Source organism: Pelophylax lessonae, assembly GCF_965119305.1.
Source record: "Pelophylax lessonae genome assembly, chromosome: 4".
Classification (NCBI taxonomy): Eukaryota; Metazoa; Chordata; class Amphibia; order Anura; family Ranidae; genus Pelophylax; species Pelophylax lessonae.
The window spans coordinates 473050824-473073878 of NC_138771.1; the positions used below are offsets into that span (position 1 = coordinate 473050824).

Below are 23055 nucleotides of genomic sequence, written 5' to 3' on the forward strand. Positions count from 1 at the left end.
TATAAAAAGGGAGACCATCCACATTATATATAGTGTCTAGAATAGTATCAAATATTCTTATATATGAATGTAAATATAAATGGAAAATGTAGCACAGTTCATATTGGACCTCCACGTTGGTATCTCAAAATGGGTGAATTGAGGTCCCGTTAACTAAAGATAACTTCAAAAAGAGTCTGGGCGATACTATGGTCCAGGCCACAAAAACATTATGTAAAATAAAATAAATCTCCTTGTTTGGCTCTAAAATCTGTATAGAAAAAAAATATTGAAAGTTTGGGAATTAAAGAAAATTAGGACCTATATGGAGTTCAGAAAACTATATAAAATTGCACATTTCAATTTCTTCATTCAAACCATTGGGGGATAGCCTAAAGGCCTCACGTTTACAAAGTAAGGTGAATTTCTCATTGTTGGTCATGGTGTCACCTCTAATAAATTCAATAGCCATGACTTCCATTAGCTTGAAGTCCCTATTATGATATAGCAAAAAATGTCGGGGTTCACTGTGTTTGTCGTTACCACTCTTAATCAACTTCCTATGTTCGCCTATCCATTTGCGGAGAGTACGCGTGGTACGACCGACATAAAAAAGATTACAGGGGCATCGAAGTAAGTAAATCACATATTCAGCAGAACAAGTGATCAACTGTCTAATGTTAAATGTCTGACCCTTCTTATCGGTGAAGCTTGATGTGCCATGGGAAATCGATTGACAGGTAAGGAAACCTCTTTTGCGACACTGAAAGATCCCTGTTCTATGATCAAAGGAGGACCACCATGGACATTCGGTATTTATCTGATTGTTACTTTTTAGCTTACTAGGAGCTATCGTATTTTTAAGAGTTTTTGCCTTTCTGAACGTGACCTGAGGTTTATTCAGTAACGTTTCAACCAGTATAGGGTTCAATAATAGAATGTTCCAGTGTTTACGGAAGATCTGTGTGATTTTATGGTCATTTTCGTTATAATTGATGATGAAACCTGGCAACTTTTTCTTCTTTTTTCTCTACACTAAACTTTATTAGGCAGGGGATGGGAAAAGGATTCATATTTAGGGAAAGCTTTGTTTAATAAGGGTTCAGGGAAACCCAATAAAGTAAAAGTACATGGCACTTCATGGAAACATCCCTTGTGACAGTAATAGGCAGTAACAGGTACTCTTTATGGAGGGATCGGGGGTCTAAAAGACCCCAGACCCCTCCACTGCACTTCAAAGTATTCAAAATGCCGAAATCTGCATTTTTGAATACTGACAGTTTTTTAAATTCAGTGCCATTAGCCGCTGAGCAAACTGGAAGCAGCGTCATGATGCCGCTTCTGGGTTAATACATCGGAGATCTGATCAAAGCCAAATCCAGCCTTGTTTGGGACTCCAACCAGCCGGCAGATGTGCGGGCTGGTTGCTTGGGTCTCTCAGTGGCAAGGGAGACCCCGCAGAGCTGCAGAAGGCGGCGGGAGGGAGACACTGAGCGGCTCCCATCTTCTGAAAGCCGACCCCCGGCTCTAAAGAACGCATTATCCCCGTACAACCACTTCTCCGAGCAGACGTACAGGTACATCGATTCGTAGGAAGTGGTTAAACACTCCTGACCCCTGCAAACTGTACAGTACATACTCCTAAAACTACACTGTGTAAGTTACATAGTCCTGACCCCCTGCACTCCGTACATTACATAGTCCTGACCCCTGCACTCCGTACATTACATAGTCCTGACCCCTGCACTCCGTACATTACATAGTCCTGACTCCTGCACTCCGTACATTACATAGTCTTGACCCCTGCACTCTGTACATTACATAGTCCTTACCCCTGCACTCTGTACATTACATAGTCCTGACCCCTGCACTCTGTACATTACATAGTCCTGACCCCTGCACTCTGTACATTACATAGTCTTGACCCCTGCATTCTGTACATTACATAGTCCTGACCCCTGCATTTTGTAGATTACACAGTCCTGACCCCTGCACTCTGTACATGACACAGTCTTGACTCCTGCACACTGTACATTACATAGTCCTGACCCCTGCACTCTGTACATGTATGTCCTGACCCCTGCACTCTGTACATGACACAGTCTTGACTCCTGCACTCTGTACATGACACAGTCTTGACTCCTGCACTCTGTACATGACACAGTCTTGACTCCTGCACTCTGTACATGACATAGTCCTGACCCCTGCACTCTGTACATGACACAGTCTTGACTCCTGCACTCTGTACATGACACAGTCTTGACCCCTGCACTCTGTACATGACACAGTCTTGACTCCTGCACTCTGTACATGACACAGTCTTGACTCCTGCACTCTGTACATGACATAGTCCTGACCCCTGCACTCTGTACATGACACAGTCTTGACTCCTGCACTCTGTACATGACACAGTCTTGACCCCTGCACTCTGTACATGACACAGTCTTGACTCCTGCACTCTGTACATGACACAGTCTTGACTCCTGCACTCTGTACATGACACAGTCTTGACTCCTGCACATGACATAGTCTTGACTCCTGCACACTGTACATTACATAGTCCTGACCCCTGCACACTGTACATTACATAGTCCTGACCCCTGCACTCTGTACATGACACAGTCTTGACTCCTGCACACTGTACATTACATAGTCCTGACCCCTGCACACTGTACATTACATAGTCCTGACCCCTGCACTCTGTACATGACACAGTCTTGACTCCTGCACTCTGTACATGACACAGTCTTGACTCCTGCACTCTGTACATGACACAGTCTTGACCCCTGCACTCTGTACATGACACAGTCTTGACCCCTGCACTCTGTACATGACACAGTCTTGACCCCTGCACTCTGTACATGACACAGTCTTGACTCCTGCACTCTGTACATGACACAGTCTTGACCCCTGCACTCTGTACATGACACAGTCTTGACCCCTGCACTCTGTACATGACACAGTCTTGACTCCTGCACTCTGTACATGACACAGTCTTGACTCCTGCACTCTGTACATGACACAGTCTTGACTCCTGCACTCTGTACATGACACAGTCTTGACTCCTGCACTCTGTACATGACACAGTCTTGACTCCTGCACTCTGTACATGACACAGTCTTGACCCCTGCACTCTATACATGACACAGTCTTGACCCCTGCACTCTGTACATGACACAGTCCTGACCCCTGCACTCTGTACATGACACAGTCCTGACCCCTGCACTCTGTACATGACACAGTCTTGACTCCTGCACTCTGTACATGACACAGTCCTGACCCCTGCACTCTGTACATGACACAGTCTTGACTCCTGCACTCTGTACATGACACAGTCTTGACTCCTGCACATGACACAATCTTGACTCCTGCACTCTGTACATGACACAGTCTTGACTCCTGCACTCTGTACATGACATAGTCCTGACCCCTGCATTCTGTACATTACATAGTCCTGACCCCTGCACTCTGTACATTACATAGTCCTGACCCCTGCACTCTGTACATGACACAGTCTTGACTCCTGCACTCTGTACATGACACAGTCTTGACTCCTGCACTCTGTACATGACACAGTCTTGACTCCTGCACTCTGTACATGACACAGTCTTGACCCCTGCATTCTGTACATGACACAGTCTTGACCCCTGCATTCTGTACATGACACAGTCCTGACCCCTGCACTCTGTACATTACATAGTCCTGACCCCTGCACTCTGTACATGACACAGTCTTGACCCCTGCATTCTGTACATGACACAGTCCTGACCCCTGCACTCTGTACATGACACAGTCTTGACCCCCTGCATTCTGTACATGACACAGTCCTGACCCCTGCACTCTGTACATGACACAGTCTTGACCCCCTGCATTCTGTACATGACACAGTCCTGACCCCTGCACTCTGTACATTACATAGTCCTGACCCCTGCACTCTGTACATGACACAGTCTTGACTCCTGCACTCTGTACATGACACAGTCCTGACCCCTGCATTCTGTACATGACACAGTCCTGACCCCTGCACTCTGTACATTACATAGTCCTGACCCCTGCACTCTGTACATGACACAGTCCTGACCCCTGCATTCTGTACATTACATAGTCCTGACCCCTGCACATTACATAGACCTGACACAGTAAACGCTGCCTTCTTTTTCTCTGCTTGCTCGGCTAGGGGGAGCGGTGGTCGGGCTCAGGCCCCAGACCCAATTGATGGGGGAGGACCTGTCAGATAGGCTGTACAGGGACCCATGATTTCTAACAGTGGCCCACAGGCATGCCTTGCATTAAAAATAGCAACATAGTAAAAGCTCAGGCAAAAATATTAAACAAAGGAATATTCCTATTCAGACACACTCGGCTAGTATACAATGTTATTTCTATTTTGGAGGAAACCAGTGCTCCCCACAACACAGGCCGCTGTGCTACAACAGAGAGACTTCATGCCACGCTATAGACTGGAGACTCTCCGAGGAGAGGACCGCTACACCGTACACTGCTCTGCACACATCTCACAGCACACTCCCCTCTCTGATCATGTGACCGGAAGTAGCGTCACACAGGAACCCACGTGTGACGACAGGGAGCTGCCATTGTTAGGAGGAAGTGTGTGATCGGTGCCCGGTGTACATCATGAGCTGTCAGATCACCTGTGTGTCCTGGGTACAGCGGGGGATCGCTAAGGAGGTGCCCGATAAGGTGGGGGCTTTCTGAATGACTTATAGTTATGTACCAGACCTGATTTGTCCCTACAGTATCTGTGTTGTCCTACTGAAACACAGACAGTTTTGGTCCTGGGTAGAATGTTTAAGTAAAGCGTTGGCTTCAATTCTCTTTTCAAAGCTTGCATTCTTTATTTACTAGAAAATTCCTCTCTCAGCAGAAGGGACAATTTGAATTATAACTGTATAATAGGAATGCACAGATACTGACATTGATGCCAATACAGAGTGTTTTCTCGAGTACTCCTGAAAATGCTCTGATACCCCAAAACCGATAGTTTGCGGTGCGATTTTTCACCCATACAAAATGAAATGACTCAAATCACACCATAAAAATGGCATGCAAATTGAACAGGAATGCAGTATGTTTCCTGTGCGAATCACATGTGGTTTTCCACCCTGCTCCTCTGTGAACCCAGGCTGAAATCGCTATGATAAACCTGGGTTCACACAGGAGCAGTGGCAAAACCACATGCGATTCAGACAGGAATTACACCACAATCCTGTTCACATAGCATGTGATTCTTTGCAGTGTGATTTGAGGACATTCACTTTGTATGGGCTCAAATCGCACCGCAAAGTATTGGTACACATACTCGCAGATACAAAAAAGGGTATCGGAAACTACTGTATAAGATGGATGTTTCTATGAACTAAAGAATGTAGTGTGGCAGCTGGTGTTGTCAAATCGTGGTTTTGACGACCATGCAGACAAAGTCTCGCACCTTCTCTCTAAAATTGACCATAGTGGCTGTATGATATTGAGGTCCAGCGACTGCTGCGCCCAGGGAAGGTGTGAGACTTTGTTTGCATGCTCAAACCACGATTTGGCGACACCAGCTGTGTGAATCGAAGAATTATTGTCTTAGTAAATGGCGCTGTCGGGAAACATTGTCTGCACCATGGGGTGCACATGAAAGGCCAAAATTTCTACATAGTCGCTGCAAGTGACTCTACCTTTTTAAGGTGATGATGGGGCCTGCAGAATACCACGATATGGTTGCCCAAACCATGATTGCGCCGCCACCATGCTTTACCAACAGTCCTCATAGTAAGTTTGGGGCGGTGTTCGCCACACGTAAACAAGTCCGGTGTTTGGGAACAGTGTGAAGATCAATTTATCTGACCATATTACAGTCTTCCATTGATCAATTGTCCACGATTTATGGATGTTGCACCACTCTCTCCTCTTCATATCATTGAAGTCAATGCAGGTCACTCCAGGTCGCCCCAAAGTAGTACAGGACCCTTTTTCTAAGTCGGAGCGACTTGTGTCGCTCCTATTAGAACAGGTCTTGTGCTAATCTATTGCAGGCGACTTGTCAGGCGACCGAGTAGCCTGACAAGTCGCCCCAGTGTGAACCGGCTCTGAGATTGAGCTCTGCTGTCACTTTTTGCAGCAGCTGTTTTCTTATTCCGGGTCACAATCCTGCGTGATGTCCTTTTTGTCTCCTTTGGTCAGTTGACCATGTCAATCGCACTTTGTTTTATCAGACGATGTTTTTCCTGAAATGATGCCATCATAACCTTTGAAACTGTACTTTGGCAACTTCAGTTACAGAGGCACCAACTATTAGCCCTCTTTGAAACTCAGTAAGCTCTGACATGACTCCTTATTACTAGCAGCACATGCAGTGAATGGCAAAAGTGAGGCTTCCCACCTGTTAGCCAGGTGCCTCATCACACAACAGAAGATAAAGGCCTCTTTCACACAGGCGGTGCGCCCGGCGCATTCCGTTTTGCTCAGCGGAGATCGATCCGCCGATCCCTGCTGAGCAGGCGGGTGACAGCTCTGTCTCCGCTTACTTTGTAGAGACAAAGCTTTCAGATCCCTGCTATCCTTTATGGGAGATCGGATGAGAACGGACCGCCTGTCCGTTTTCATCCGATCCTCCAGACGGATGGAAAATAGGGTTTCCATCCGACAGGATTGGATAGCAGTGGGTGTTAGCGGAGATGTCTTGGCTGACATTCACTGCTCCATAAGGCTGCATGGAGCATCCGATCAGGTCTGCCTGAAAAAACTGACAGGCGGACCGGATCGGAAAGCCCGTGTGAAAGGGGCCTTAGAATGTTTCATCACTTCCGCTTTCAACTTGAAACATGTCGTCACTTTCAGACCTGCAAATCATGAAGTGTTTTCATATTTTTGTCAAATCCCTGTATGTGTGTTAGCATGTATATGAAAATTTAGTGACTGGGATGTCATTGTAACGATGTCTTTTGCTTTGTTTTCTGTAGGTTCAGTTGAGTAAAGAGGAGCTGAATAAACTGATAACAGAAGCTAAAGAACAGTTGGAGTAAGTAACACAAACTGCTAAGGGGGCGTTTTTTGACAGAACAGAGAACAGGGCCTAATAGCTGTGCCTTGTGTGCACTGCACCAAAGAGTGTTGAATGGACTGAAGCACACTCACATCTGTACTGATCACTATTTCCTTTTGAGAAGTCATTTTGGACCCTGTCCATGTAAAATTGTCCTTCCTATCTGGCTGTCTAACTTTTTCCTCATTTTGGTTCCCACTGAAATATTCTCTAATTACACTGGAGTAGTAAGTGATAAAAATACTCCCCGTCAGGCACTTGGATCCATGGATGTGGAAGAAGACATCAGCTGTCTGCCCTCCTCTCTAAGTCCAGTGGGCATGAAATCCTCAGTCACAGTGCTTCCCCTCCTGAGCCTTCTGACTGTCTGTAGCTGAACAGACACTTTCCAAGCTCAGCTCCTGAGGAGCCCTGACTCCTGCACATTGTCGCCAGGCATGTTAATTGTAGGGCACTATATGCAGAACCAGGGGCACCATTAGAAAACATGGTGCCCCATAACAGCCTACATGACAAGGCCCTCACCTCTTGCCCCCCCCCCCCCCCCCCCCTACCATTGTTAGCAAACTGGTTCAGAGCAATAATGAGCACCCAATGCCAGACTGAGGGTATGTAGATGGAAAGTGGCTGAAGGAGAACAGCAGCACTAAGATGTGAAATCGATCAAACAAATTGTTTATAATAAAAAATATACAGTAAAACCTTGGATTGCGAGCATAATGCGTTCTGGAAACATGCTTGTAATCCAAAGCACTCTTATATCAAAGCGAATTTCCCCATAAGAAATAATGGAAACTCAGATGATTCGTTCCACAAGTCCTTCAGTTTATAGTCTATATACAAAGATTATAGCAATGTGATAGGTTGTGTAACCATAAAATGTCCTTCCACAATATGCAGCCTTCCCAAGGGGATTAGAAGCAAAATCTAGCAGAGCTACAGAATATAAGAGATATGACTGTAGCAATATGGTTACATTTAATGAAGGTTCAACATTTAGCAACTCACATGGTTGATGATTAAAATAGGCACATCTAAGTATGCAGGCATCCGGGGTAAAGCTGTCCACATAGACCATCTTCTGAACCACCGGCTCTCACCACTGTCAGTCTGCAATCATGACCGGGAAGAATAGCCTGCAGTAGAGCGATCTGAAAGTTAGGCTTTGAATCACTCATGGAGTGCAGCGGGGAAGGGATGATGAAGATGGCTGTGCAGAAGATGGTCTATGTGGACAGCTTTACCCCGGATGCCTGCATACTTAGATGTGCCTGTTTTAATCATCAACCATGTGAGTTGCTAAATATTGAACCTTCATTAAATGTAACCATATTGCTACACTTTAGAGGCTTCTCTCTTCTTTTTTATACATGACGCTACTTGTATATCAAGACATCGCTTGTATATCAAGTCAAAATTTATTTAAAAAATTTGCTTGTCTTGCAAAGCGCTCTCAAACCAAGTTACTCTCAAACCAAGGTTTTACTATATATATATATATATATATATATATATATATATATATATATATATATATATATAATATGGCCCTCAAATTTTCCACTCGCCTGCTTGCATTTTGTGAGTGGAAAATGATCGAGGGTGAGCATGGGGCTGCCTCAGGTGCTGTTCTCCCAGCGATCGCCCAGGGGAAGAGGAAAGCCGCCTGGATTATCACAGAGCGGGGATCGCCCTGCTGTAACGGCTTTCATTTGAATTGCTGGGCGCTCGCCATCACACACAGCACCTCCTAGCCTGGCTCCTTTGATAAACAGAACACGGATCCAATGCCGGGATGTGTGATGTCTATCATTGGAGCCAATGCAAGAGGCGGGACTGTGTGTGATGGCGAGTGCCTGGCAATTTAAAAGAAAGCCTTTACAGTGGGGCGATCCCTGCTCTGTGAATATCTGGCTGGCTTTTCTCTTCCCCCCCTCCCCCCCTCTTCCCCTGCCTAGGTGGGGCTGCACTGGCGGGCCCAGGGGGGCTGCACTGGCGGGCCCTGATAAAGTTATTAATATTTATTTTTGTAACTTCTGCATTCGTGCAAAAACATTTAACAATGTGATTTAATGAGAAGTTACAAGGGTGCGTTTAGGGGCAGGGTAGGGGTTGGGTGGGGCAACTGGTGGCGAGTAACCCTTAAGGCCTTGCTAGTAGCTCAGGACTTGAAATTTTGAGCCCTGTATGCGTGTGTGTGTATATTTTTATATATAATATATATATATATATATATATATATATATATATATTATATGTGTTAGTGCTTTCTAAATAAATGTAATTCAGATATGATTCACGCTTACTTGTGTTCTGGTCCTATGGCTCTCACCTTTGCTTCCTTTCTTCAGCACATTTTCCCCTGTAGAGTGCTCCTCCTTCCTTCCACATTGCACTATTTACTCTGCACAAACCTTCTACGCTCACCCCAGTTCAGCTCATGCCCAGCCAGGATAAAGTGCTTAAACTTGCCTAGTCCCCATAGAAGGGTGGCCCTGCTGTTATTGTCTTCCCTATCATGCTTTACTCTATTTAACTATATAACTAATTAGCTCCTCCCCTGTGCTTCCTTTGCTGAGCACCACAGATGTGTTCTGCCCCTATCTCCCCATTGACGCATATCTAAGCGCTTATGTAATGTAAAGTAATAGGCAACCGGGTTGCACAGCTTCATTCATTATGTTGTGGGGGGGGGGGGGGGGGGCACAACACTATAACAACCAATGACACTGACCACCTGCACCATGGATATGGATCACACTGTGAAGCCTGCTCAACTACTACCGACTCTGCTGATTTTTTTTTATTTTTTTGTTAGTGTCCTGGCACATATCTGTGGGAGTATACATACCCCAGGTCGGGAACCACTGCTTTAGAGTGAACCTGTGCTTTACATTTTTCTAATTGGAACCCAGTATATGCGAAAGAAAGTTTGAACTAATGCAGGAGCAATATTAAAGAGGTACTTCACCCAGTGATTAAAAAAACCAAACAAAGGCCAGAAACGACAATTACTGCCTCTGCTGACTTTTAAGAAACACTAGGCAATGAAGTCCAACGCTATCTTTATGCCAACATCTTGTATTGGGGTGCCAGTTGTCATAAGTAATAGGTATCACAGGATGCTGCAGGGGGGTGGTTCCGAAGAAGGTGAACATACAACCAGGACAGACAGCAACCTAGAGAGGCGGCAGTGCTGGAACATTTGCAAGGATAAAGAGACCCTTCTGGATTGAGCAGTAAGGTATTATGCATTATGCCTGTACCTCTAGACTAAACCAGTATTTAACCCTTTGTAAGTGGGGGGCCCATCTGCAAGGGTGCATTTTGCCTTATTTCTCGAGATCAGCTATAAATGAAAATCACTAGTGTGGCAGTTATATAAATGTTTACATATAAGGAGGGTATCTGTTAATTACTTTAAAATTTCCTGATGCATGTTTTATGCCCCTTTAGAGGAGAACTTGAGGATAATGAAGATGAAGCTGGTGAAGAAGCAGAAGATACTTTGGAGAACGCAGAGAAACCTGAAGATGAGGACGAGTCCTCCCAACCAGATGAGAAACAGGAGGAAAGCATATCCAATCTAAAAAATGATGAGCTTGCAGAATATGACTTGGACAATTATGATGAGGAAGGAAAAACTGGTACAAGATCTTTGAAATCTTTTGTAACTTGACAGTTGGTTGAGAATTGTTAGGCTGTCAAAGCTGTATTCTAGGCAATTCAGGGCAATTTTTGGGTCAAAGGTGTAGGCTGCAAGGCTGCCACCCTGATTTTGTCCTCACTATCTAGAGAGTTGGTGACCCAAAACAAGTAAACAGGAAGGGCATACAGATTTAGAGAAAAAAAAGAGTTGAAACTTTGTTTGGTTGAGTTGGGACTGCTGGCAGTAGGTGGACTGAGACCTGTGGTAACACAGGTTCATAAATAACAATAAAAGTAATATATAAAGGCAGATATTTATTCAATCTCCACAATAGTATTAATGATAAAACAAATGCATCATGGTAAAGTCATGTTACATAAACATCAAACTTGAAGACAAGAGCTAATTAACAGCAGGATATGATGACCAAGGATAATAGAGGCACAATAAATAACAATTGATGTACAGGCCAATGTATATAAATTAAGTTGAACATAGAACTTACATCCTAAATAACCCAACGCGTTTTGTGGGACGCAACCCACTTCTTCTGGGGCAGGAGCAATCAAAAGTATCTATAAAGAATATGAAAAGTAATGGTATAGTTGAATGTTATACAATAATTGTATACCATCCCTAACTATATTGTGTTAATGCCATTTCCAACATCTTGAGCTAGCCGTGTAAGGTAATTTTGGAAAAGGGGATTATTTGTACCTGGGGGGGATCCTCCCCCCTCTCTCCCCTCCCCATCTTTTTAATAGGATCCAATTACATACAATTTTTGTATACCATTCAATTATACCATTACTTTTCGTATTCTTTATAGATACTTTTAATTGCTCCTTCCCCTGAAGAAGTGTGTTGCGTCCCACAAAACGCATTGGGTTATTTAAGGATGCAAGTTCTATGTTCAACTTAATTTATATACATTGGCCTGTACATCAATTGTTATTTATTGTGCCTTTATTATCCTTGTTCATCATATCCTGCATGTTAACTAGCTCTTGTCATCAAGTTTGATGTTTATGTGACATGATTTTACCATGATGCTTTTGTTTTATAATTTATACTATTGTGGAGATGGAATAAATATCTGCCTTTATATATTACTTTTATTGTTATTTATGAACCAGTGTTACCACAGGTCTCAGTTCACCTACTGCCAGCGGTCCCCCTCATTTAAAGTCCCAACTCTTTTTTTTCTCTTTTTTTCCCATTTAACCAGGGATGGGGGCATATGGTGTATTCACCTGCCTCATATAAAGTCCCAAAACCTTCTTTTTTAGCATACAGATTTAGGCCTCTTACACACTGAATTTTGAAAAAGCTCAGTACAGCTTTTTATATCTTTTCCTACTAAACTAAAATACAGCCCATTAATTGTAATGTGCCTATGTACACAGCTGGGTAAACAAGCGCCATGCATTCTTCAGTAAAAAAAAAAAAAAAAAAAAATAGAAAAATCAGCTTTTTTGGTCAGTAACTTATGCCTCATACATGCAAATGCCCATTTAGATATTGTGAAGAACAAGAATGCAAGAATAAGTTTGACGCATCTGTGACTGGTTATGCACGGAAATGCACTCAAATACATGCATAAAAAAGTCTGAAAAGAAAATGCTCAATCCGGAGTATCATGTGCAAGAGGCCTTATCAGACATCATTGGCTGTATGCTTGCTCAAGGTCAGTGATTTACATTTGGTGTGAAGCCAGGATCAGGATACCTGAACCAGCCGCAAGAGCTATGCCCTTGAATATAACAAGTTCTTGGAGCCCTGATGAAAGGGGATGCATTTACAGCCCAAAAATGCCTTGCCCAATGGATTCTATAAATTTATCATGGTGCTCCTCTTTTTCTAAATGTCCTATGCCCTACGGCAGTGGTCCTCAACTCCGGTCCTCAGGGCCCACTAACAGGCCAGATTTGAAGTATTACATTGGGGAGATTTAGACTAGACTACTGCAATCACTGAGCAGCAAATGATATCACCTGGGATGTATTTCAGTTATCTTGCAAACCTGGCCTGTTAGTGGGCCCTGTAGGCCAGGGTTGAGGACCACTGCCCTACGGTGCACCCAAGGGCTCCTCCCTAACTGGAGACACTGCACCCTTTAGGGCTTGTTCACATGGGCAGCGTGAGGGGTGGTAATAATAGGAAGATTAGATGCTGTTTTACCACCCTCAACTGCCTCTCTTAAGTTGTAGAGGACGCTGGAGAGGGTTGTACAAATGCTGCAGCAAAAATTACCTCATATCGGCACAACCCTGTTCAAGTGAGTAGGGTTGTGTCGGAATTGCCCTGGAACCTCGTGTAATGTTCCTAGCATTGTGGTGCAGGCTTTTCAGGGTAATACAGGTAGTTAGGAGCTAACATATCACCTCTCACCACCTCATAACCAACCGCTGAAGCTTTTCACCGTGGAACACTTTTCAGAAGGAAAGGGCTGCCACAAGTGTGAATGAGCCCTTAAAACTAACCACGTACTACCTGTCAAATTCTAGGTTCCAGCACCTCTAACCTACATCTTTAGTATAAGTGTGATAGTCCTGGAGCCTGTACCTGTACATAGAGGGTGTTGTAAGTTAGATATGTACTAGATATCTGCTTTGTTAAAATTTACTCTACCTCTAGAATTATGTCTATGTTCAATCTGCCTTGGTAAAGTGACATCATCCCACCATTTCCGATTTGGCTGGAATCAATATTATTATTATTATTTTTTTGGGTTGGCAGGCTTCAGCCAATAGGAAAATATAAAAAATATTAGTTAATTGCTAAAGCAGGGATAAAGATAGTGAAATGGCGTAAAGTCAAATTACACAATACTTCTATGGCAGCTACCATATTTCTGCTCTGTTTCCCTTTTTTTTTTTTTTTTTTTCACTCAACTTTTTTTTTTTCCATCACATTTGGGACAAAAAATCCCCCATGTAATGATTTTTATTTTTTTTTGATAGCGTCTCTTTATTGGTACATCCGGGGTTTAAAAGACCCTGCATGGCTCCACTGAATGTAAAGCAATGCACATTGAACCATATTCCATTCTTTCCTTAATGACCGGGAAACTGTCAACAACTAGAAGGGGAGGAGAGCAGATGTGTGTCCGATCCCATCCCCCCCCCCCTTATGCCCAGTGGCACTCGCTATGCCAGTCCTGGGCCTGAAGGTGGGCAAGCAGAGCCCAGCATACATAGCGGGGGGGGGGGGGGTGTGGGCGCTCGCAGGGATGTGGGAATCATTTAGGCGGCACTATAAAACTTTTTGTCGCCATGGCAGCGCTATCAAATAATGAAAGTGTAGCACACAAGATAAAAGTGACATTTATTTTCTTTCAATTAATCAGATAAAGGTCCATAAAAGTCCAGGAAATAAACTAGGGGAAAAATTAAGAGTAGGTTCCAGTACCACAGAAGGAAAAGCCACGGATCAAAGTATGCATAGGAGAGCCAGCTTCCCCACATCCTTCATATGCAACAACAAAGAGGGTGGCAGCTTACCAGAATGTATTCGCTTCCAATTTAATGGAAAAGCCAAATGCTCTGTAGGGAAATGCCTTCCCAAAACAATACCATGCAGGTATATATTAAATATAAAAAGTCATAGTGTAATACTGTATAAAAAAGCTAAGCCCACATTCACATTGAGTCGATTTGACATCCGATTTGACATGTCAAATGTGGATTTCAATCGACATCTGTGCAGGAACCTGCACAGATCTCTGTCAAATCGCCCCCGAATTCGGACTGAAATGCCAGTTTGAAAGCGTACGAGTTCAGCTGAACTCACACAATTTCAAACCCACCCTCAGTGTGAACCTGGGCTAAAAGCTTGTCTCCCCTGTCTGCATGCTGTAGAGATGGACCTTCTCTCTCTTTTCAAACAAACGTCTTTAACGTTGTCATAATGAGGTATTGTTTGTGGAATTTTGAGGAATATAATGAATTTAATCCATTTTGGAAAAAAGGCTGTAACGTAACAAAATGTGGAGAAAGTGAAGGACTCTGAATATGTTTCGGATGCACTGTAGATCAGTCTGATGTCAGAGGGGCAATTTTACCAATGGAGACAAATAGAGAGGGACAGGAGTGTCTATTGCTTTGGCCAGATGCAGCATGATGTAATTTGTCGCTGGCTCAAATGCTGCAGAATCTTGATCGCTAGCGATAGGGGTAACCTCTCACTACTTCAGATAGGAGTGACTACATATGGAAAAGACAGCCTATTGGGGATTGTATCACCGGCAATTTTGACAAATCATCAGTGGCACAATTGCTAGTGGCATAGTCATCCCTCAGACATCAACCTAACCATTCTAAAGATTAACACCATTTTGATTTTGTAGTTCTGATGTTCTGTACATAATCCATGCTTAATTTAATGTGTGTTTATTTTGTAAGTAATCTCCCGTGTTGTACAAGTGACCATTTATTTTAGAACCCCTTTTTTTGAATCAATGAAAGTAATACAAGACAACCGATTTGTCGGAGCGAGGTCACTGCAGTAGTAATTACAGCTTAATCAATTTACATTTGCCTCATCAGCTGGTAAGATGAGACAATTTTGTTCAGGATTGATTAGAAAGAATTGATTGGGACATGATACATGGTCCAGAGAAGGAATGCAAAAGGCTGAAATCTCTTTTTAAGACTGGATAGAGAATTTGAGGAACTAAAGAAGAATCCTAACCACAGTTTGCATCTAAACTGAAAATATAATATGAATTTGATGCAGTTTTAGAAATGGAAGACTTATTGTGTGAGCCTAAATTTTGGAAAGCATTGATTTTTCCTTTTTTCAGTCAAGAAAAGCACAAGGAAAAACATGTTGTGGTCATAGTCCAACAGGGTGGGCAATGGTGATAGAGAAAACTAAAGGCTGTGAGTAGTGGTGACACACTTTAGGGCCTTCCACACTGAGCATTTACCCCTTGTGCATGGGACCTATAGCATTTAGTCCCGCTACTGGCAGCCTGTAGATGTACATTGTGGTTTGGCCTGGAATGGATCTGAAAAGAGAGATCCAGAGTAAACGCCTGTGTAAAAGGATACCAAAGGCCCACTCCAGCTTTCGATATTTAAAAATCGAGGCCCTACAAAATCAGCCCTAAATACAATACTCCCCCCCCCCCCCCCCTGGACTCACTATTCTGAAAAATGATCCCTTGGGGTATTTCACAAAGTCACCCTGAAATATTCATTATGTGGTGATGTACTCTGCAGCTATAAATCTTTTCTTTTTTATCTTGCTGATTTAAGAAGGACTTCAGGAATTCAGCCATTTTAGAAAAGCTCTGGCCTACAATGGGTTAAGTCAAATGAGGTGTATGCCACCTCGTGAACTTATGTTCTTTTTTTACAATTTTACATTTTTACTGAGCGCTGGGAGCATAGCTATCGCTATACTTTCGGCACTTCAACACTGGACCTTCGAATCTCCGATGCAGAATCTGCAGCCACCTTGCCCAATCATTGAGCGCTTTGTAACATGTGAACTCTTTCACAAAATACAAGGTATTCTGTGAATGGATAACCGACTGGAGATACCGGCAAAGCAGCTGCTGTGTGAGAAAGCAGCATCACTTCTGGCAGTACGCCTGGATCATAATGATAACTGTACTCCTGGTACTGAATAAAGTGTCAATTCTAAAAATGCAAAAAAAAGTCCATGAGATTGCTTACACCTCATTGGACTTAACCCACTGTAAGCCAACACTTTTTAAAAAGGGGCTGAAATCTTGGAGTGCTGTTTTAAAACATTAATGGATAAATAATATTAAATCTTATGTCTTTATTAGATGTTGTGAACCTTGGAGACAGTCTGGCTGGCCTAAGTGTATACAGCTGCAACGAGCAGGATGCTTATGTCACCCTGAAAGATACGGTATGTTTACATGTACTGTGTGTCTGCACCTTGTAAAATGAAGTTTAAAAAAGTTAGAGCCATTGGTTAGGGACACTGTGCCCTCCAACTCAGTTCAAATGCAAAATGCAGCATTCTTCATCACACTAATCATGTTGATTGTTCTGTTGTGCATATGTGACTGATTGGTCACATGTAGTTTAGGGTAGCAGCTTTTGTGCTTAGGATCGCATATACAGGAACAACGGTGGAGCTAACTGGTCTCTTGAAAGGTTTATGCAGATGTAGGCTATACAAGGGAAAATAAAGTGCATTTTCAGTGAGCACATATTTGGAAGTATTTTTGCAGTGTTTATCTGAAAGTATTTTTTTGCGATTCTCAAATTTTTACATTTTTGTGTTTCTATATTTTTGTTGTATTAAATGTAGAGATTTGTAGAGTATCCCCTAGAGGCAGGACAGATTAGCGAGCACACTCACTCACCCTGCTTTCCTGCTTAACAACTGCTGAGATACGATTTAGCCTACACACAGCTGACCCATAGACTTTAACCGGCTATAGATGGTTGCAGTAGAGAAAATCGCTTGATTCCCACATCAAAACTCATTGTGGAACCCTTCCTGCAGAGCAAGTGTGTTTTCCGGTCCGGGAGGGGGAGGGGGGGGTGATTTGTGTGCAGAGAGTTGTCCCAGCCAGGAGAACACAGTGATTATTGCTAGGGGCTGTAGCCGCTGGCAATATTCGCATCCTAAAAAATCCAACATGCTGGTTGTATCCAAGTCAATTGATGGATCAAATTGGGTACAATTAGCCTGCCCATACATGGTTCCAATCTCGGCCGGTGGCTGCTGACTTGGCCGAGATTTTAACCATCTATGTCCAGCTTTACATTGTGATAAGTAGCAGTAAAGCAAAATCATTGTTTATTAATGCAGATCAAGAATCAACATATATACTTAGTGCGTACTGACTGACTTCATTTATGTTAATAATTACAAACAATGCACAGAAAATTTTAAAAACATTAATGCACTTTAGTATGGTTTAAATGTATATTATAAACTTTGAAAAGACTAGATATTCCCTTTTTAATATAGAATTATCATTGTTGCTAATTAAATTATCTTTAAAGTGTATTTCAACTTTTGCAGCCAAATTGAAATAACCTACTTTTCATTTATTACATGTTCCCATTCACATAGCCTAACATTAATCACTTCCTGCGACGTCCTTGGATTAAATCGTTCATATGTTTGGATGTTGCCATGGTTTTGCACACAGTGGCCCTGAACTTCCTCTTCTGGTGTCCTTTGTTGGCTCTCCTGGCTCCTACCTTCCGAGTGCCGGTGTTCCGTGAGAATTACCTACCCGTGAGAAAAACCTACCCCTCGTCACTTCCGGTACTCCGCACTGTATGTAATGCAGCGGTTACATTAAAACACCTGTGCTGAAATACGAGTCATCTCCGCTCCTGTCACTGTCACTTCCCTGATCTCGGATAGTAAATATAAAAGCGGCGGCGGGTGTATGAAAACATAAATCACGGAGCCGAGAGCCGCTTTTATATTTACTTGCCGAGAGCAGGGAACTGACAGGCACAGGAGCGGAGATGACTCATATTTCTGCACAGCTGTTTTTTTGTAACCGCCGCGTCGGTAGGTTTTTTTCACGGTACACCGTGATCGTTTCATACTAGTGCGCATGCGCACTAGTAACCTCCTCAGTTCTTCCATTAGGTATCCCGGGCTCTGAGCATGCGCACTGCTGCGCTGCTCAGCTGTTTCTGGCCGGAAGTGACGATGGTAGGTTTTTCTCACGGGGTAGGTAATTCTAACGTTACACCCCCATAGCAATGCCGCTTGCTATGTGGGCACTCGTGCAGGCTCAATCCTGACAAACACTGCGCAGCTCAGTCCTGCCCCCACTCCCTCCCCACAGGAATTGGCTGACAGCATTTCATCTGTTCTATAAGTGCAAAAAAAATACCTGTAGATCCAGAAATTGAGCTTGCAAATTTCTGTACACTTCAGCATTATCAGCTCTGGTCAGTTCTCTGGTAACTACAGGACACCTCCCCCTAAGCAATAGAGCTAAAGGAGGAGATGTTTTGTATTCTTAGCACGATTCCTGTGCTAGGGTGACAAAGCTAGTCTTCCTTAGATACAATACAATTATCGAGTGTTGTCACCTTAGGACAGAAAGTGTGTTACTTGCAGCATCAGCAGGTGAAAAAAAATGCTTTAAAAAGAAAACGAATGCAGCGACCCTATTTGATGACTGATAAGCTGCAATATATTTTATTTTTTGTTATGGGTTTATATACATTTTCATGACAGATTTCTCAGTTTTTCTTGTTATACCTAAATCTTTTCTTTCTCTGTTTTAAAGTGTGTTGGTTTTTGTTTCCTTTTTTTATTCTGGAATGTTTGTATAATGCTGCGATTTGTAGGCATTAAAATTAATCTTATAACAGCCACGTCTCATAATTTTGTAGGAGCAATATGAAATAGAAGATTTTGTTATTAAACCCACTGACAACCTCCTGGTCTGTGGTCGGGCAGAAAAAGACCACTGTAGTCTTGAAATTCATGGTAAGTACACTTCACTGACTGTCAAAGCTGTGTTGGCTTCTGAGAAGTGCATATTCTTATGGGCAGTCGCATCATTTTCAGGATGGTGAAATCAATGTCTTGCAGGCAGTGATGACAGCGAAAGCTTAAAATGTTTGTCTGGGCAAAAAAACAAAATATGCACATCTTTGTTTTAACCCTTTGAAATTGCTGTAAGTACAGAAAATACCTTTTTGCCTGCTAGATATCCTGTATCCTCCAAACTTCCTGTTTGGGCTGACAACACACTGCCTTTGGCCTGATTCCTAAGAACCTGTCCACACATTGGGGTTGATTTACTAAAACTGGAGAGCGCAAAATCTTGTGCAGCTGTGCATGGTAGCCAATCGGCTTCTAACTTTAGCTTGTTCAATTAAGCTTTGACAATAAAACTGGAAGCTGATTGGTTTTTATGCAGAGCTGCACCAGATTTTTTGCACTCAAGTTTTAGTAAATCATATACCGTTCACCAGAAGTCGATTAGGGATAGCCCTATATGGATCCAATTTTGGCCAGTCCTTACTGAATCTGCTGAATTTCGATCCATCCGTGGCCAGCTGTACAAAGTTGGACTTGCTGTTAATTTACAGCAGTCAGCTAATTGACTTTGCAGGAGAGCTGAGGGATGCTTGAAGCCTGAGCCCTTATCTGAGATCTTTCACTGCTGTAATGACCTGGTTGATAGGTGCTTTGCTGTCTTTGATATTGACCGAGCTGAGTAAAGCTAGGTACACGCTATGAGAAAACCGAAAGATTCTGTACAAGGTAGGATCGTTCGATTTTCATACAGTGTGTACACAATCTTCGACATTCAATTTAGACTTTCCAAACTGGAATTTCCAAAGGGACAAACTTCAAAATTTTTCTCATGCGTAAACAGAACGAACAATTTTTGTTTGTTGCATACTGTTTTTGTATGGCTTTCGTACAAAAAAAATCAGATCCGGAAGACTGCGCATGATCAGAAACAATAATAAAAAAAAAAAGCCTTTGCCATTCGTGAATTTAATACATTATTTCCATCCTTGGTTTCCGACTTGCTGTAAATCGTCGAGGAAAAACGGAGGATTCTTATAGTGTCTACCCACCCTAAGTATAGCAGACTCTTCTCTGACAATCAAATTAGTCTTTTCAGATAAGGAGTCAGACCTCACACAGCCATTGGCTCTGCTTTGTAAGATCATATGAGGGGAGCATTCTTAAGTGTCAGAAATTGCATGTTACAGTGCCTCATGTTTTAGGGCTCCTGGGAAACATCTAAAGGTGGGTACACATAGATCGAAATTCATCCAGTTCAGCAGGAACTGGCCAAATCTCGATCTGTGTGTGGCCCTCCCTATTTAACAGAAGCCAATTGGCCTTGCTTGAAAACTTTAATCTATCAGCACCTGCAGTCAATCGGCTACAGTATTTGTAGCTGCTAGCTTTTCATTTTTTTTGGGGTGGGGACTGAAGACCTTCTTGAACGAAAAAGAGCCTTGCGAGGTCGCATACGACCGGGTCTTGGTCCGAGTTGCAGCATTCCTCCTGGCGGACAGCCCCCCCCTTTAGATGGAGAGGAGGTTTTGTCTGGAGCAGTGCCCGTCTGGTTCCTGGTATGATAAGTAACTGTCCCCCCCTCTCCCCCTGGAGGGTTTTTGGGGTGGATGTGGGCCCCCCCATGGGAGGATCAGACCTCTGGGTTCCCCCTACTTCCTGCTAGGCACCCCCCTCATCAGTCTGGTGGTCACTCTGGGGCATCTCGAACCTCCCCTGGTCCCACCACCTAGGGTGGGGGCAGGGTGCTGCGCTGGCGGGGGGTGCTCCGCAGGCGATCGACTGTGGGGGGGCTCCTGCCGGGGCCCCCTCTTTCAGCCTGTGCCATTTTTTTGAGGCCTAGGGATCCCTACTGGCAGCCTCGTTGTGCCGTCAATTTCTTATAGCCTTGTGCTGCAATGCACGGCACCATGTTGTGTGGTCCGGCGGCTATTTTGCGGTGGTCTGCCATAGAAGACAGCAGGGGCCATGTCTGTAGAGCCTTTTGGGTGGCTTTTTCGGTGGTGGGAGCCCCCTCTCATCCCCTGGTGCTGACACCTAGATCTTTTCATTTCCTGATCGCTGTTCGTGCAGTGAAGATTCTCCTGGTAGCTGGGGTGCCTGGTTTCTGCGGAGTGGTGAGTCTGGTGGGGTCCTCTCCCTCTCTACTGAGGATCAATTGGTGCTCTGTGGCTTGCAACCGGGTGGGCTGCAAGAGCAGTGGGGGTTGTCCCTTAGCAGTGTTTTCCACTTTTTTGTGGGGTCCCACTGATGACTCATGTAATCTTTGGAGCACATCTCCCCCCTGATCCCCTCTCTGAGGATGCAAGGCCCTCTGGGTGTCATCGATCCATCGATGCACTGACGTTGGTCCTGGAGTCCTTGGTGTCCCGGGTGGAGGTGGCTTTTGGGCGACAGGCTGGCAAAAAAGCATCCCCCCCGCCTACCCCTGCCTCACTTGTCTCATCAGATCCTCAATCTGATTCGGCCGTCGCGGATGTGGGTCACCCTGCTGGGTCTGCAACCATGAGCACTGAATCCTCAGATAGTGAGGATTCCTCCATATCTGCAACCATGTACGAAAAGGCTCTGGTGGACGCACTGATTGTAGCTGTACATGAGACCTTAAAGATGGAGCATGCAGCTGAAGCTGCGGCGGAGATGCAGGTTCCGTTTGGTATTTCGCAACCTATCCCTATTCCCTTTCTCCTCCTATTTTGACAGAATTGTTACTAAATAGTGGGGACGACCAAAGCGCCCCCTTGGGGTCCCTAAGCGATTTTGCTAGGCGATACCTGAGGAGTCCCTTCTTAAGAAGTGAACTGTTCCACTGGTGGTGGACCCTCCGGTTTCCAGATTAAGCAAGGCAACCATGATTCCGGTTGAAGAGTCTCCGGCCTTTAAGGATCCGGCTGACAGGAAGGCGGAGGCTGTGGCCCGCAATATGTACACCCTGGCTGGTTCGGCACTGAGGCCGATATTCACATTGCCCTGGTGTTGCAGACTCTGACCGAATGGGCTAGGCTTTTGCGGCGTGACCTGGAGTGGGAGTAGCTCCCCCCTGCTTTTGCTGAGCTGGCGAACCTGCTGGTCCAGTGGCTGCAGTTTATCTGTGATGTCTCTTTGGGTGCGGCTCCCCTACGCTCTCTGTTTCGGCAGTGGTCCTTCAGCGTGTCTTTTAGCTCAAATGCTGGTCTGTGGAGCAGACTTCTAAAAAGGCCTTGATTGATCTTCCCTTTCAAGGAGATAGCCTGTTTGCTGCTACCCTGGTTACCTCATTAAAGGTCTCACAAGGGGGAGAGAGTACCTTTATTCCGAAGGGGAACTAAAGGCAAGGACCCTCGTCGTAGATGTAGGCCCTCATTCTTGGCTCATAAGAAGTTTTTTCGTCCCTCAGGGTCAACTGCCAAAGGATTGGAGCCTTTCTTGGCCTCCTCTGGAGGATCCAAGTGAACTTGGTCTGGCAAGTTAAGAGCGAGCTTCTCCAGACCCGTGGACAAGGCCCCATCAGCAGGAAGGTGGGCCCTTACCTGTATCTGGTGTGAGGGGACGTGGAGTCCCCTGGTACAAGTCAAGAACTGTCCCCGGTCCACCCACAGGCTCTTTTTGGGGCGGTGCAAGATTCGTTACTTTAAAGGGTGATGGTCCCGGTTCCGACTTCAGAACGTTTTCAGTGGTTTTACTCATACCTGTTTACAATCCCCAGGAAGGAAGGCAAGGTGCATCCAATTCTGGACCTCAAGACGTTGAACTGCTTTGTGCGGGTGCAGAAGTTCAGAATGGAGTCTGTTTGCACAGTGGTGCTTCCCTGCATCAGGGGGATTTTTCTTTCCTCCATCAACATCAAGGACTCTTACCTTCACATTCCAATATGTGTCGGTCTCCAGCG

General features: G+C 44.2%; 1 protein-coding gene across 1 annotated transcript in view; it reads left to right on the top strand.

Annotated features, from left to right (window-relative positions):
- The first annotated feature begins 4534 nt into the window (after window positions 1-4534).
- The window catches only part of PWP1 (PWP1 homolog, endonuclein), a 100660-nt gene continuing 82139 nt past the window's right edge, over window positions 4535-23055 (top strand). The window contains exons 1-5 of the mRNA XM_082255447.1: window positions 4535-4680; window positions 6945-7003; window positions 10484-10674; window positions 16477-16562; window positions 19037-19133. Coding sequence (XP_082111573.1) covers window positions 4615-4680; window positions 6945-7003; window positions 10484-10674; window positions 16477-16562; window positions 19037-19133 — 499 coding nt within the window. The 5' untranslated portion in view covers window positions 4535-4614. The remainder of the gene's footprint in view (window positions 4681-6944; window positions 7004-10483; window positions 10675-16476; window positions 16563-19036; window positions 19134-23055) is intronic.